The sequence below is a fragment of the Lolium rigidum genome, chromosome 3 (assembly GCF_022539505.1).
Source record: "Lolium rigidum isolate FL_2022 chromosome 3, APGP_CSIRO_Lrig_0.1, whole genome shotgun sequence".
NCBI lineage: Eukaryota > Viridiplantae > Streptophyta > Magnoliopsida > Poales > Poaceae > Lolium > Lolium rigidum.
The window spans coordinates 48,293,000-48,307,042 of record NC_061510.1 but is presented as its reverse complement, the minus strand read 5'-3'; the positions used below and the strand labels follow the sequence as shown (position 1 = coordinate 48,307,042).

The 14,043-nt window shown below is 44.4% G+C and overlaps 1 protein-coding gene across 1 annotated transcript; it reads left to right on the top strand.

The window, feature by feature from the left end:
- Window positions 1–1,423: 1,423 nt before the first annotated feature.
- LOC124695963 (sucrose transport protein SUT1-like) lies at window positions 1,424–8,715 on the top strand. The gene is made up of 12 exons (XM_047228760.1): window positions 1,424–1,524; window positions 2,992–3,057; window positions 3,184–3,282; window positions 3,364–3,428; window positions 4,275–4,359; window positions 4,433–4,466; window positions 4,562–4,661; window positions 4,765–4,837; window positions 6,498–6,692; window positions 6,782–6,925; window positions 7,918–8,121; window positions 8,220–8,715. The coding sequence occupies exons 1-12, from the start codon at window positions 1,459–1,461 to the stop codon at window positions 8,496–8,498; spliced, it is 1,410 nt and encodes a 469-aa protein (XP_047084716.1). The 5' UTR covers window positions 1,424–1,458; the 3' UTR covers window positions 8,499–8,715.
- Window positions 8,716–14,043: the final 5,328 nt, after the last annotated feature.

The window sequence follows — 14,043 nt, the reverse complement described above, 5'->3', positions numbered from 1 at the left end:
TCATGTTTGCACAACCGCCTCTGAACTGGGACATGTGAGAGATCGCGGCAACCATGTCTTCCTTGATGATTTCCCAACAAGATTTGAAGAACGCGCCGATAAAGCAGTCAGGACCGGTGCCTTCACCGAGAGGAGGGAGAAGACAACGTCTTTGATCTCCTTCTCGTCGAAGTTAGCGTCCAACTCGGAGAGGTCTCTAGGAGCATAATGTGGCCCCTCCTAGTCGAGGCTGAGTTGTCTTGGGGCCTTGGTGCCAAGTTGACCCCTGAAGTGTTGCAGAACGACCTCCTCCTTGTCCTGGTTTGTGATCGCAGTGCCCGTAGCAGAAAGAAGTCTGAATGTAGACCTTCCTTCGGCGCCCATTTTTTTCTTGCGTGGAACAGCTTCGTGTTAGCATCCCCAAGGTGGATCCAGTTAAGTCTTAATCGCTGGCGAAGTTTTATCTTCTGGATGGCGGGAAGACCCAAGTAAGAGAACTTGAGCTGACGGTGCAAAGCGCGCTCCTCTTCCAACAGGGGCCGGGCCTCCTCAGCCTGGTCTGCGAAAAATGACCTCCTTTGCAGTGGCCAGCTGGTTCGAAGGTCGCTGATGCTCTGTTTTTGCCACCTTTTCAGCGCCTTATCCCTGTGGGATAGCTTGATGTGGATGCGGCGAATCAAGTCAGAGGCCAGAATATGCTTGTTCTAAGCCGCGGAGATCGTGTCTTTGAAGCCGTGCATGCGAAGCCAGAACTCTTCTAATTTGAAGGAAGGCTTACATGTCGAGACAGCGGACCTTTGCAGGAGGAGAGATGCGTCATGCCGTGGTCATAGCCTCGAGGTGGGCATTCGGGAAAGCACATCCCAATCATCGGAGCAGAAGACATAATTAATCTTTGTGAGCACGGGTCCTCCTGGGTTTTTAACCAGAGGAGTTTTTGCTATGCAGGGAAATCGATCCACGCTCTTCCTTGGCTTGCATGGCTCGCTACCACGAGGTGAGGTCGGTGGGTTATATCATGGACGGACGAGCGGCCGCGTCCTGGTTAATCATGGCGGTCCGCGTCGCACTGTCTCGATCGGAAGCAAGGCCACACACTCTGACACTCACACTGGCGCCTTAAAATGCCAGACCGGGAGACCACCCTCCATCGCTCAGAACACAAACCCACTCCACGCTAGCTCCTCCTCCTTCGCATCACACGCGCGCACACACATACCTCTCTTGCACTCGCACTTTCCGCTCTCGTCTCCTACTCTTCTTCCCCCCCATCAGCTTTGCCTGGCGGCTGGCGCTACCATCTTCTTATTCCTATGCGTTGAGTGGTGATCGTTCGCACGACGTCTCGCCGGCCATTTTGCCATGGCGCACGGCGAGGTGGAGCTCTCAGTGGGGGTCGGCGGAGGTGGCGGCGGCGACGCGGGTGGGCCGGTGGAGCCACCCGTACCGATCAGCCTCGGTAGGCTCATCCTCGCCGGCATGGTCGCCGGCGGTGTGCAGTACGGATGGGCGCTCCAGCTCTCCCTCCTCACCCCCTACGTCCAGGTACATTTGTACATTAGTACATGTGCATCCACCTCCTACATACAGTCAGCTGAGTTCATGCGTGCGCCGCGAGGCCATGTCTGTCCTATAACCGGTGTCTGGTGTTCATGTACACCGTGCGCACGGCACGGTGCTTTTCTTCACACTGGTTTGTCAGATTTGGCCGAGATTTCAGATTTGTTCTTTTCTTCACACTGGTTTTGTTCTTTTTCGAGCAACTTTTTTCGCTGCATCACTACGTATACGTGTGGCTAGATGCTTGTGTATTGTTCAGTTTTTCTTGATTACAGTAGATATATATATTGGATGAACATGTGTTCTTCGTAGTGGTTTTTGGTCAGATAGGAGTATGCAGCTTTGATCTCTTCTCAAGAAAAGCCTGAAACCTTTCTGAATAACATCTTCTGCAGATGCACAAAAGTCAAACATTACTGTGCACTCCAGGATAAAATGGCACGACACATGTACTCCCACCAGTCCCACGTATCACCTTTGTTTGATTGACTATACTCATCAATTTTGCTTCATAAGTACTAGTATATAAAGTTAACATGGCACATCATGCTCTATGCTTGTCTTCGATCGGTCGAAAACGCGTGATTTGCTAACACAGGGTAGTGCTTAATTACATGCTGGAGATCGAACTGTATACTCCGGACGGTGGCTGGTCACTACTCCTATATGGTCGGTCTGTGGTGTGCCCGGTTTTCCAAGAGAAATTGTTAGAGTCGGATAAGGAAATCTCGAACCGCAATTGACCGTTCGCCAGCCCTGCAAAGTAGAAAGACCAGAAATTATGGTCTAAATTTCAGTTATGGCTTACAGTAAAAAAATCACCTATGGAAATCCGACCAGTATAAGAATTGGAGTATCCGTTTTCTGTATAGGGAGAGTATAAATGAAAAAAAAAAAACCAGGCAACCAGGCAACGTATCCGTACGAACTTTCTCTTGTAGAACGAAGTGTTGAACTGTTGATTGATCAGGAATTCAGGATGGTCCATGCATACACTTGTAATTACTAGCTAGGTCTGACCTGTGAGCTATTTCTGGATTGTACTAGTACTCTTAAGTTTATCCCCACCTTAGACTTGTCGAGCCAAGTGGCATTAACTAAGATGTCTGGTCGATGCAAGGAAATTTGGAACTCACTGCCCATATATATCTTCCAACAGAGGAATTGCATGTGCAAACAAGAACATGCATTGTTAATTATAGCTCAGCATAGTTGGCGTCGGGTCGAGCATCAGTTTTTATTTGAAATGGTATGGAATAGTTTCTCTATGTAGTACTATGGGATTGGGATGATGGGTATGAGCTTAGGGCCAGATCGATGGACAGTCTGTGTATGGACACTTGTTTTGGCTGCACCATGCATGTGCCATCGCTGTTTACTTCCACTGCAAGGAAACTGATGGAATTAGAGTTGCCACTACTGGCTCTCTGAACTTTATCTATATTTGTGCAGACTCTCGGACTATCACATGCCCTGACTTCATTCATGTGGCTCTGCGGCCCTATTGCTGGCTTAGTGGTGAGTAACAAGGACAACTTAACTATTTGACTAGACAAGCAACACTGGTGCTAAACATTTCTATGTTTTCTAATTCTACCATCTGAAGTTTAGTACTAGTACTTACCTGCCTCATCTGCCCTGCAGGTTCAACCATGTGTTGGTCTGTACAGTGATAAGTGCACCTCCAAATGGGGAAGACGGAGACCCTTCATAATGACAGGATGTGTTCTCATCTCCATTGCGGTGAGAACCACACTGTTCCTTGGTAACCTTCTTACGGTTGCTATGCTATTTTTCTTTTCTAATAAAGTGACACTTATCTAGGTTTTGTTTGTGGGATTCTCTGCTGATATTGGAGCTGCCCTGGGTGATAGCAAGGAAGACTGCAGGTGATCTTCTCGTTGCCTCATCTAATGACATTTTTTTTTTTTGAAACGGAGGCAAAAGATTTGCCTCTTTCCATTAATTAAGGAGAATAGTTTGACAAATAAAATAAAAAACAGCTGACAAAGTACTCGATTCTATTGTTTGGATGTGTATGGAAATTGCTGTTGAAATCAAAAGGGTGTAACCAATTTCAAATCATGTTTGGATGTACAAACTATAAAATTTGATGTTTTGTTAAATTTGGCAATTTAAATTTGTGTTTTCATGTTGAGTTTATGTCTACACCTAGCACACACATAATAATTTTCTGGGTTTGTTTAGGTAAAAAAGAAATCAAAGAATTAAAAAAAAGCACTTCACTGCCTCCACGATTTGGAGATCGAGGCAGGGAGCCGGTGAGGCCGCCGTTCCCCCTACCGCCATCGACCGCCATGCCCCCTACCGCCGCCTACCGCCGCCCACCGCCGTGTCCCCTACCGCCATCCCCCGCCGTTCCCCTTATCGCCGCCGCCGGAGCCGGTGAAGATGACGCCACGGAGAGACTGGGGAGAGGTCGCCGTCATCGGAGACGCTCGGAGGAGGGCGGAGCTGGGGAGAGGACGACACAACAGAGATGCTCGGAGGGGGGCGGAGAGCCGCCGCCGGCGTTGACTCCCCCGCCGCCATTCTGGTCTGCCCGCGATCTAGGGTTACAATAAACTCCCACCTTACGGAGTCAAAAGCTTTGCGGATGTTAAGTTTGAAGAGGAGGGTTGGGATCTTGCTCTTGTGGAGCCTTCTTGCAAGATTGCGAACTTAATGAATGCACTTTGGGCATCTTCTTAATGACAATTTGATGTGATACACAGTGTCTACCATGGCCATCGGTTGCACGCTGCAATTGTCTATGTCCTCGGATTCTGGATGCTGGACTTCTCCAACAATACTGTGCAAGTAAGTGCTTTTGTGTAAGTAGCAGTCCTGGTTAAGCCCAAAATCTGACATGAGTTCGCCATCGAATTTACAGGGTCCAGCTCGTGCTCTGATGGCCGATTTGTCAGGTAATATTCCATGACATAATCATTTTAGAGTTTGGCGATGCTATAGTGAAAATCAATGGGATTTTGGATCTGATTGCCATTCTTTTGTTTGATAGGAAAGCATGGACCCAGTGCTGCAAATTCAATCTTCTGTTCTTGGATGGCGCTAGGAAATATCCTAGGGTACTCCTCTGGTTCCATAAATAACTGGCACAAGTAAGCCAACTCTTCTGCAATATGTGTCTTTTGTTTTGCTTGCACACAAGTAGTACTGCACTTACCCGCAAAAAAAGTAACTGTACTGACAAGTTACTGATAGGTGGTTTCCCTTCCTTCGAACAAGAGCTTGTTGTGAAGCTTGCGCGAATCTGAAAGGCGCGTTTCTCGTGGCTGTGGTGAGTTTGATAAGCAAGTGCAAACATCAATTCGATCTATCCACTTGCGATGATAAATACTAGGAAGTTTTTGGCGCGGCGCACGCCGCGCCCGTGTTGTTTACGGTGCGGCATTCTTTTTTAAAAACAATATTTTTTAGGTTTAGGAATGCGGGATTACTTCAAAAACAGCAGAAGAAACATCTAAAACTCGACTGCGCCCTTGGTATCAAGATCGTCGGTTACAATTTTGTAAAAATAATAAAATATCTGGGTTATTGAAGTACCGCGGAAGTGCCTGTGAAATAGGCGGCGGATGGTGAAGTGCTTTTGTTTCTAGATTGTTGGTTAAAATATTGTAGAAATAAAATAATATCTGGGTTGCTGAAGTACCGCGGAATTGTCCATGAAATAGACGGCAGATGGTGGAGTGCTTTTGTTTTCGATGTTGCTACAAAAGGAAATGGTAGTATTTTTCCGGCTAAAAGAGGCCAACGGGTGATGGAGTAAATCTATCTTCTAAAGTTATCGTAGAAGAAGGTCATCCTAGGTGAAAATGTGACGAATGGTGAAGTAAGCATATTTTTTCGATGTTACCATAGAAGAACACAATATTATTTTCCCCGAGTAAAAGAGAGGGCGGATGTTGGATTTTTATTTTTGAATCACCGTTGAACAATTATGCCCTACTAAAAAAATATTGGCGGCTAATTATTCTCCAGTAACCACTCGTTGAGGTTGAAGGTTCGTGTAAAAGTTACTACCCTTGTGCATCGTTGCAAAATGAACTACGAAGAAATATGCGGCCTTAAATAATTAATAGTAGGTAGTTGACGACGTGTTTCATAGTTGATATGGGCAATGTTCAAGATGTGTACCGAGAAATTGCTTTTTATAAAAATACAGGTAGTTGCCGCCTCGCCAAAAATTACTATCGAAACTAAACTTGAGGTTGAAATTACTATGCCGTCGCACCGTTGAGAAATTATTGTCCCTGAAATAATGAAATACCAAAAGTCCCAAAAGAGAAAAAATTAATTGAAAAAACATATTGTTACATATGCTACATGGCGCAGGCTGATTGAAACGGAAAGTTCTACCGAAAAATGACCATCGAGTAAATAAAAGGAGTTGGGAAAATACAACCGTAGACCTATCCTAACTAACATCAAAATGTTATGGCCGGAAATATGTATCAAATCGAGTTGCATCAAATATTAAGGTCGGAAAGCTGTGCCATAAGATTACCATCAAGTATTTTGTTTTAAGGAGCCAAAAAAATATACGGTCTACGAAATATGACTATAAAGACGTGTCAAGCGAAAATACCGGCAAGTAGTTTTAAAAGAAGGGACATAAAAATATTGTTGTAGATGTAGGTAATTTTTTTGTTTGAGACCCGTAGATGTACATCTAAAAAATTAAAGATAAAAAGATGTTGCATGTACAAATATATAATCCAAGAGTCTTAAAGAAGAAGAAAAAAAGAAACAAAAGCACATTGTAGTAGTCCATGTGGCAGAGATTGATTGGATTAAAATAGTTGTCTACAGTGCATCAACGTGGAGCACTATGGTGCAAGCAAACCCCTTCAACTTTAATATATAGTATATATGTCATTTGTAGCTCAAATATGCTAGTAGTGAAACTTATTCCTTTTTCATGTTGTTTCTGTCAGCTGTTCCTGTGTCTGTGTTTGCTGATAACCTTGATCTTCGCCAAGGAGGTCCCATACAAACAAATTGCGCCGCTCCCAACAAGGGAAAATTGTGAAGCTGAAGCTGAACCTAGTGGGCCATTTGCCGTGTTCCAAGGCTTGAAGAACCTTCCTTCCGGAATGTTTTCAGTACTCGTTGTTACCGGACTCACATGGGTATGCAAACAAGAAACCTTGCACACAGTACACTCAGTCCATGCTAGTATTCAGTATTTTGCTGACAGTGTCTATCATTGTACTTGCAGCTTTCTTGGTTCCCTTTTATTCTTTATGACACCGATTGGATGGGTCGGGAGATCTACCACGGCGACCCGCAGGGAACCCAAGCCCAGGACTCGGCGTACCAGGAAGGTGTCAGGGCGGGCGCATTCGGCCTGCTGCTGAACTCAGTGAGTTTAGTTGACAGCTTTTTTTTCGAATTAAGGAACTTTAGATGAAACCAAAGGTTCCGACTGACATGTCACAGTCCGAGGAACACACGCTCACACCTACAGATAAAAAAAACAGTACCCAACTTCTCAGACCAACTGGACTGCAGATCCTACTACCCATCCGCCAAACCAAGCTGTCAGTTTTCCATACATCCATAGAACTGAAACATAACCATCAGCACTACAATTACCCAATACCGATCCTCTTTGTCAAAGGCACCCACCCAGATCTTCTACTGAAGAATTCAGACGCCACCTATACCCAGTTGCCGTGCCACACTGCGATGCACCTGCTGCACGCTTGTTTTCTGCAAACCAGCCTATGTATTGATCAAATTAGCAGCACTATACACCACTGCAGTAGAGTCACTACGATAAACATGGTCAAAACATACAGTATTTATCGTTTTCTAAATCGACCAAACCACCGCAGCTACACCTAGTACATTCCTATCTTTACTGGGAAAACCAAAACTCCAATCACTTAAATCCTGGAACTTCACTGGTATAGCACCTATACCATTAGCACACCTGACCACTCCCCACACATATCTAGCCAGCTTGCATTTAAAAAACAAGTGATCAATCGTTTCATTTTCATCAACATTTACTGTCCTTGCTCTCCATTCTCTCCTAATCAAAATATCTTTAGTTAAAATGCTCTTGTTGAATGCTAACCACAAAAACTTTAACTGTTAACGGTAGCTTTACCCACCACATCTTTCTATGAGGCCATTTCAGTATACACATTTTCAAAGCCAAATATGTAGACTGAACAGTAAATCTGCCATTGCTAGTTAGTAACCATCTACTTGTGTCTCTTGTATCATTCTTTCCATTGAACACCACTTCATCACACATCTTTTGCATTTCCTGCCACATACCGGCCTGTGGGTATGTAAACTAACTGAAACTGTAATCATGTGCTGACACTTGAACATCATCTGCAGATCGTACTGGGATTTAGCTCCTTCCTGATCGAGCCTCTGTGCAAGAAGCTGGGCCCGAGGGTGGTATGGGTATCGAGCAACTTCGCCGTCTGCATCGCCATGGCCGCCACCACCATCATAAGCTGGTGGGCTACCATCACCGTCAGTAAGGACATCAAAGTCGTATGCATGGCCATCTTCTCATTTCTCGGACTGCCACTCGCGGTAATTAAGCACTGCATCTCCGACATTGGATCTGCTCTATAGCCTTCTTGTTTCTCTGTTCTGACGAACGAGGGATCCTGTTGTAATGATGCATGAAGGTTCTCTACAGCGTCCCCTTCGCGGTGACGGCGCAGCTGGCGGCAAGCAAAGGAGGCGGACAAGGGCTGTGCACGGGGGTGCTCAATATCGCCATCGTCATCCCGCAGGTAATCATTGCGCTGGGGGCGGGTCCGTGGGACCAGCTGATCGGAAAGGGGAACATCCCGGCATTCGGCGCGGCCTCTGGCTTCGCGCTCATCAGCGGCATAGTCGGCATGTTCCTGTTGCCCAATATCTCGAGGCGGTCATTCCAAGCCGTCAGCACTGGCGGTCACTGACCGCGCCCGAGCACGAGTGAAAGCTCGATTCTAGTTCGCTTCAAGACTCCCTAGAGTAGAATAAAATATGTGAGGAACCGTATGTTTATGTATGTGTGCTAGTCCATCACCGGCTGGGTGGTCTGTGAAGGCCATGTCGCCGTCGTATTCGGATCGGAGCGCCTTTGATCAGGCCAGGTGTCATCCTTGCGTTGTGACTTGTGTGTAGCGAAACAAGGTTAACCGATTAAAGAAAATGGATGGTGCATTTCCAGCAACACATAACATTGTCCGGTACACTCTCAGCAGCTAGGTTGCCTACTTCGCTGCTCTGTTTGGACGATCGGTAGTTGATACATCACTGTTCCTAGTTTAAATGCAACAAAACACAATCCTAAATAGTCGTGGGCAAGTTTTCAGCCGCTCAAAACTGGAGCAAGACTTGCCGGATGGAAGGGCAAGCATTCCACTCGAGCGGGAAGAGTTGTCCATGTGAGATCATTCTATGGTCAAATACTACCCTCGCCATCTTCGTTCTCCCCAATGGATGAAAGGGAGCGGTGAGCCGGCCACAATGAGACATACCCTTGTCACCGGGATTTCCATTCACCTACTTGTGACATTTCGCTGTGAACCTTTGGTTTCATGTTAAATGAAATCTCCAGCCCGGTTCAATAAGACGGTATTTCACTTTTTGTGACGGGATAGGACGGAATTTCCCCATCATTGCCACGATCCATCCCGGTTCCCGGTTCAATACAACGGAATTTCAAGTATCCCGTCCTATTGCGTCCAGTATGATCCATCCCGGTTCGATAGGACTGAATTTCAATAGGACGTAATTTCACTTTTCCGCATATGAAGTTTGGTTCTATCTCCAATATATGCGTCCAGTATGAACCGGGATGGAGATTTCCCAAGAGAGAGACACCCAGCCTACTTGCCCTAAGCATAGTCTGTCCGGTTTTGTGAGGTTTCTCCGGTTTGTTTTTTTTTTTAGTTTTTGCTGGTTTCTTTTCGGATTTTGCTGGTTTTGTCTTTTTTCTGATTTCGAAATTTGTGCAGATTTGTTTTTTTTGTTCTGGTCTAAAAAATGTTCATATTATTTGTTCAATCTGTAATTTGTTCAAATTTCAAATCTGTTAAAAATTGAATTTTTTTTGATTTTTTTTTGCATTTAGAAATGTTCGGTATTGAAATTGTTCCGTTTTGATTTTTTCTAGATTTCGAAATTTTGTTCAAATCCTAAATTCGTTCAAATTTAAAATTTATTGGAATTTGAATTTTGTTCCATTTTAAAATTGTTCTTTTGAAATCGTTCGGCTTTGAATTTGTCCAGTTTTGAGTTTTGTTCAGATTTTGAAATCCAAACTGAACGGAATAAAAAGAAAAATGGAACTCACGCGGGGTCAGATATAGTCGAACGGAAAACTGAAATGAACGGTTCAGCAACGAACGCGCAAGCAAATCACTTAAACGGGCCGAGCCCATATAAGCGGATCGAGTTCGAACAACAGGTATGCGCGGAGCCAATCATATGGGTATGACTAAAAAAGGAAAACCTTTGCAAAGGTCCATCTGTCCGACGCGTGGCATCACACCCGCATACTCCTCCCAGCTGAAATAGAGCCGCGCGTCTCCGCGCGCGAGTACGCCGCGCGTACGTCCTGACCCGCGCGCCTCCACACGCGTACTTCACTTCCTTCCGCACGAGTACAGCCACGCGTACAGCACCTCTGCGCGAGTACTGGTAGCTACCGATCAAACTTAAAAATACAGTTATTTACAACACACGAGTACAGTTGTGTATAACACACGCAGTACGCTGACACAACACACGAAGATACGATTGAACACACGAGACAGATGCAGTACGATCACACATATAAACAGGTACAAATCACGCACACGTCGTGCACACGAGTACCTACATGTACAGAAATACAGTGACGTACACGAGCAGGTACAGTTGCGTACAAAAGTAAGTACAGTCAAGAGTAAGTACAGGTTCAGTCACGCATTGGCGGACGCAGCGGGTGTGCAGGGTGTGCCATTGCACACCCTGGAATTCTGAAGATTTTTTTTTACCTGCTCTTTTTTAGACTGAAAATGAGGCCCAAGAGTCCAAAACAGCCCAATATGCCAATTAAGCTACCAGCCTAGCACGAGACAACTTCCAATCATTCGATCCCCAGGTTCCAGCTCCATCTCACGACCCTGCCGCACGCACTGGACGCCTGCAGTCGCCGCCTTCCGGCCGTCGCCGCCTCGCCGGACGTCGGCCCCAGCCAGCCCGCCTCCCTCCCCTCGCCAGCCTCCACTTACCGCCGCTCGCCCCTCGTTCTCGCCCTTCGATTCTCGCGCAGCTCGCCGCTCGGCCAGATCGAGTCTGCAGGTATGAATCCCTAATTTCTCAACCTATTTCTAATTTATGCCCACGAATTTGAGCTGGAGTAGTCAGTAATGGGAGCAGGACTGTAGGAGCAACCTGACCATGAATTTGTGCCCACGAATTTTTCCCTCTATATTTGATCCCTTGTAAATTTCTATTTTTTCCTATGTTTGTTGTAACTGTAGATTGATTATGAAGAGAAAGAGTGATAGCCAAATTGCATCTCTTTTCCGGAATCGTGAAGCGAAGATTGCATCTAGTTCATTGCCCTTGGTTGTACTTGTAGTCGATGAGCAAACCCAAGACCCAAGGCATTCCGCACCTCCTGTCCAATCCGATTCCGAGAGTGAGAATGAAACGAGAAGATGCAATACCAGATCCACCATCACCGTAACGACCAAGTGCAACATCATATGATGCTCACTTCATGCCGTATGATCCAGGGGAAAGGGTTCCTATTTCGCATATGCTGTCAATGATCAGGATGTTGTTCGGAGAGGATATATCGCAAAAGGCCCATGCCAACCATATTCACATGACTTCGAAACCAGAAAAATATATGGCGTAAGTCGGCACTTCAGTTGTGTTTGGTTTGAGCATTACAAATGGCTAGAATATAGTATCGAGAAGGAAGCTGCGTTTTGCTTTGTCTGCTATTTGTTCAAAGGGAGATCCAATGGGGCGCGGGCGCCTGGTGGTGATGCCTTTGTTAAAGGTGGTTTTAGAGATTGGAGAAGACCCAATGCATATAAGAAACATGTGGGTGGTGTCACGAGCATTCACAACCAAGCTCTAGAGAAGTATAACTTATTTGTTACACCCAACACCAAAATTGATAATGTTATAGTGAAGGTGTCTAAGAAGGATTTACTCCTTTACAAGAATAGACTAACTTATTCTCTTAGATGCTTGAGGTTTCTTTTGAATCAAGGATTGGCATTTCGTGGACATGATGAGAGTGAAGAATCAAACAATAGGGGGAACTTTATTGAGCTTCTAAAGTGGCTTGCTGCAAATGATGAAGAAGTTGACAAGGTTGTTCGAAGAACGCTCCTGGAAATTGCATCTTGAATAGTCCTAAGATACAACATGACATTATTGAGTGTTGTGCGAAAGAAACCACTAGACTAATCATTGAAGAACTTGGTGATGACTATTATGCAATTCTAGCCGACGAGTCTAGTGATATATCTCACAAAGAACAACTTGCTCTTTGCTTGCGTTATGTTGATAAATTGGGAAGAGTATGTGAGAGGTTCCTTGGAGTAGTTCATGTGTCTGATACAACTTCATTGTCACTTAAGGTTGCAATTATATCCTTGCTAAAGGATAATCATTTGACTCCCACTCAAATTCGTGGGCAAGGATATGATGGGGCTAGCAACATGAAGGGAGAGATTAAGGGCTTGAAAACATTGATTATGCAAGAGTCACAATCCGCTTATTATATCCATTGCTTTGCACATCAACTTCAATTGGTTCTTATTGCCATAGCAAAGGAAAATGAAGCATGTGTTTGGTTTTTTGATCATGTTTCTTACTTGTTCAATATTATTGGAGTTTCTTGCAAACGTCATGACATGCTTCGAGATGTTAGAGCTCAGAAAGTTTATGAAGCACTTGAAATGGGTGAAATTGAAAGTGGAAGTGGATTGAATCAAGAAATGGGTTTATCTAGACCCGGTGATACTCGGTGGGGTTCGCATTTTAAAACCATCCTACACATTGTTGATATGTACTCCACAATCCTTGAAGTGCTTGTAAGGATTGGAAAGGATCCTTCTCAAAAGAGTGAGTGGTCAAGAATACGTGGAATTGCTGCCGCCTTTGAATCATTTGACTTTGTTTTCAATCTTCACTTGATGCTTGTTATTCTTGGATACACAAATGACTTGTCTATATCTCTGCAAAAGAAGGATCAAGATATTCTTAATGCAATGGATCTTGTTAGATTGGCAAAGGATCAAATGCAACGTATGAGGTCTAATGGATGGGAAGGATTTCTTGCAAAGGTGACATTGTTTTGCAACAAACATGGCATTGGAGTTCCTTCACCGGGAGGATAATTACGTGGCTCATGGTAGATCACATCGGTATTATGAAATACAAACAAATGATGATCGGTATAGAAGAGAAGTGTATCTTGGTGTCGTTGATCAAATTATTCAAGAGCTTGATAATCGGTTTGATGAGGTTAACATGGAGTTGCTTATTTGCATGTCGGCTTTGAATCCCCTCAATTCATTTGCTTCTTATGATGCACAAAAGGTAATGAAACTTGCAAGCTTCTACCCCAATGAATTTCCAAGCTTGTCTTTGATAAGGCTTGAATTCCAACTTGATACCTTTATCAATGATATGAGAAGGGATGATAGGTTCAAATGTGTAAATCATCTTGGTGAGCTCTCTATTAAGCTTGTTGAAACAAACAAGCATGTTGTTTATGATCTAGTCTACTTACTTCTCAAGTTGATATTGCTCTTACCGGTGGCCACGGCGAATGTTGAAAGAGCATTTTCTTCAATGAGTCTAGTGAAAAACAAGTTGAGAAATAGTATGGGTGATGACCTCTTGAACTATTGCTTAGTGACATTTATTGAGCGAGATGTGTTCTTGAAAGTAAGTGAAGATGACATAGTTGAAACCTTCATGACAATGAAAGAACGTAGATTTACCAAATCCAAGTGATGTAATTTTCTATATTTCATTTCATAATGTAAGACTTGGTTAATGTTTTGAGCTATTTGTATTGGAATCATGTAAAACTGAAACCCATGTGTTGATCTACAATGTTGTGTATCACATTAGCTATATATGTTATTGATTTGGCAAATCTTCATAGCACATGGGGTAGTGCAAAAAAAAATTTTAAGGTTTGCACACCCTCCAATTATTTCCTGGGTCCGCCACTGCAGTCACGCACAGGAGCGAGTACAGTCGCATACACGAGCGAGTACAGGTAGAGTCGCGCACACGAGACAGGTACAGTTGGGCACACGAGTAAGTACAGTCGCCTACACGAGCGAGTACAGGTACAATGAACCACATAAGACAGGTACAGTCGCGCACACGAACGAGTACATGTACAGTTGCTCACACGAGTAAAGGGAAAAATGCACCAAAAACATTCAAAACAGAGTACTTATCAGTTGATGCACGAGTACAGTTAGATAC

Bases quoted from the DNA above. Each gene is read 5' to 3' on its own strand.
- LOC124695963 (XM_047228760.1), top strand. From the start codon at position 1,459: ATGGTCGCCGGCGGTGTGCAGTACGGATGGGCGCTCCAGCTCTCCCTC. The intron at 4,360-4,432 runs GTAAGTGCTTTT...TCGAATTTACAG, and splicing joins TCTCCAACAATACTGTGCAA to GGTCCAGCTCGTGCTCTGAT. The intron at 6,693-6,781 runs GTATGCAAACAA...TTGTACTTGCAG, and splicing joins TTGTTACCGGACTCACATGG to CTTTCTTGGTTCCCTTTTAT.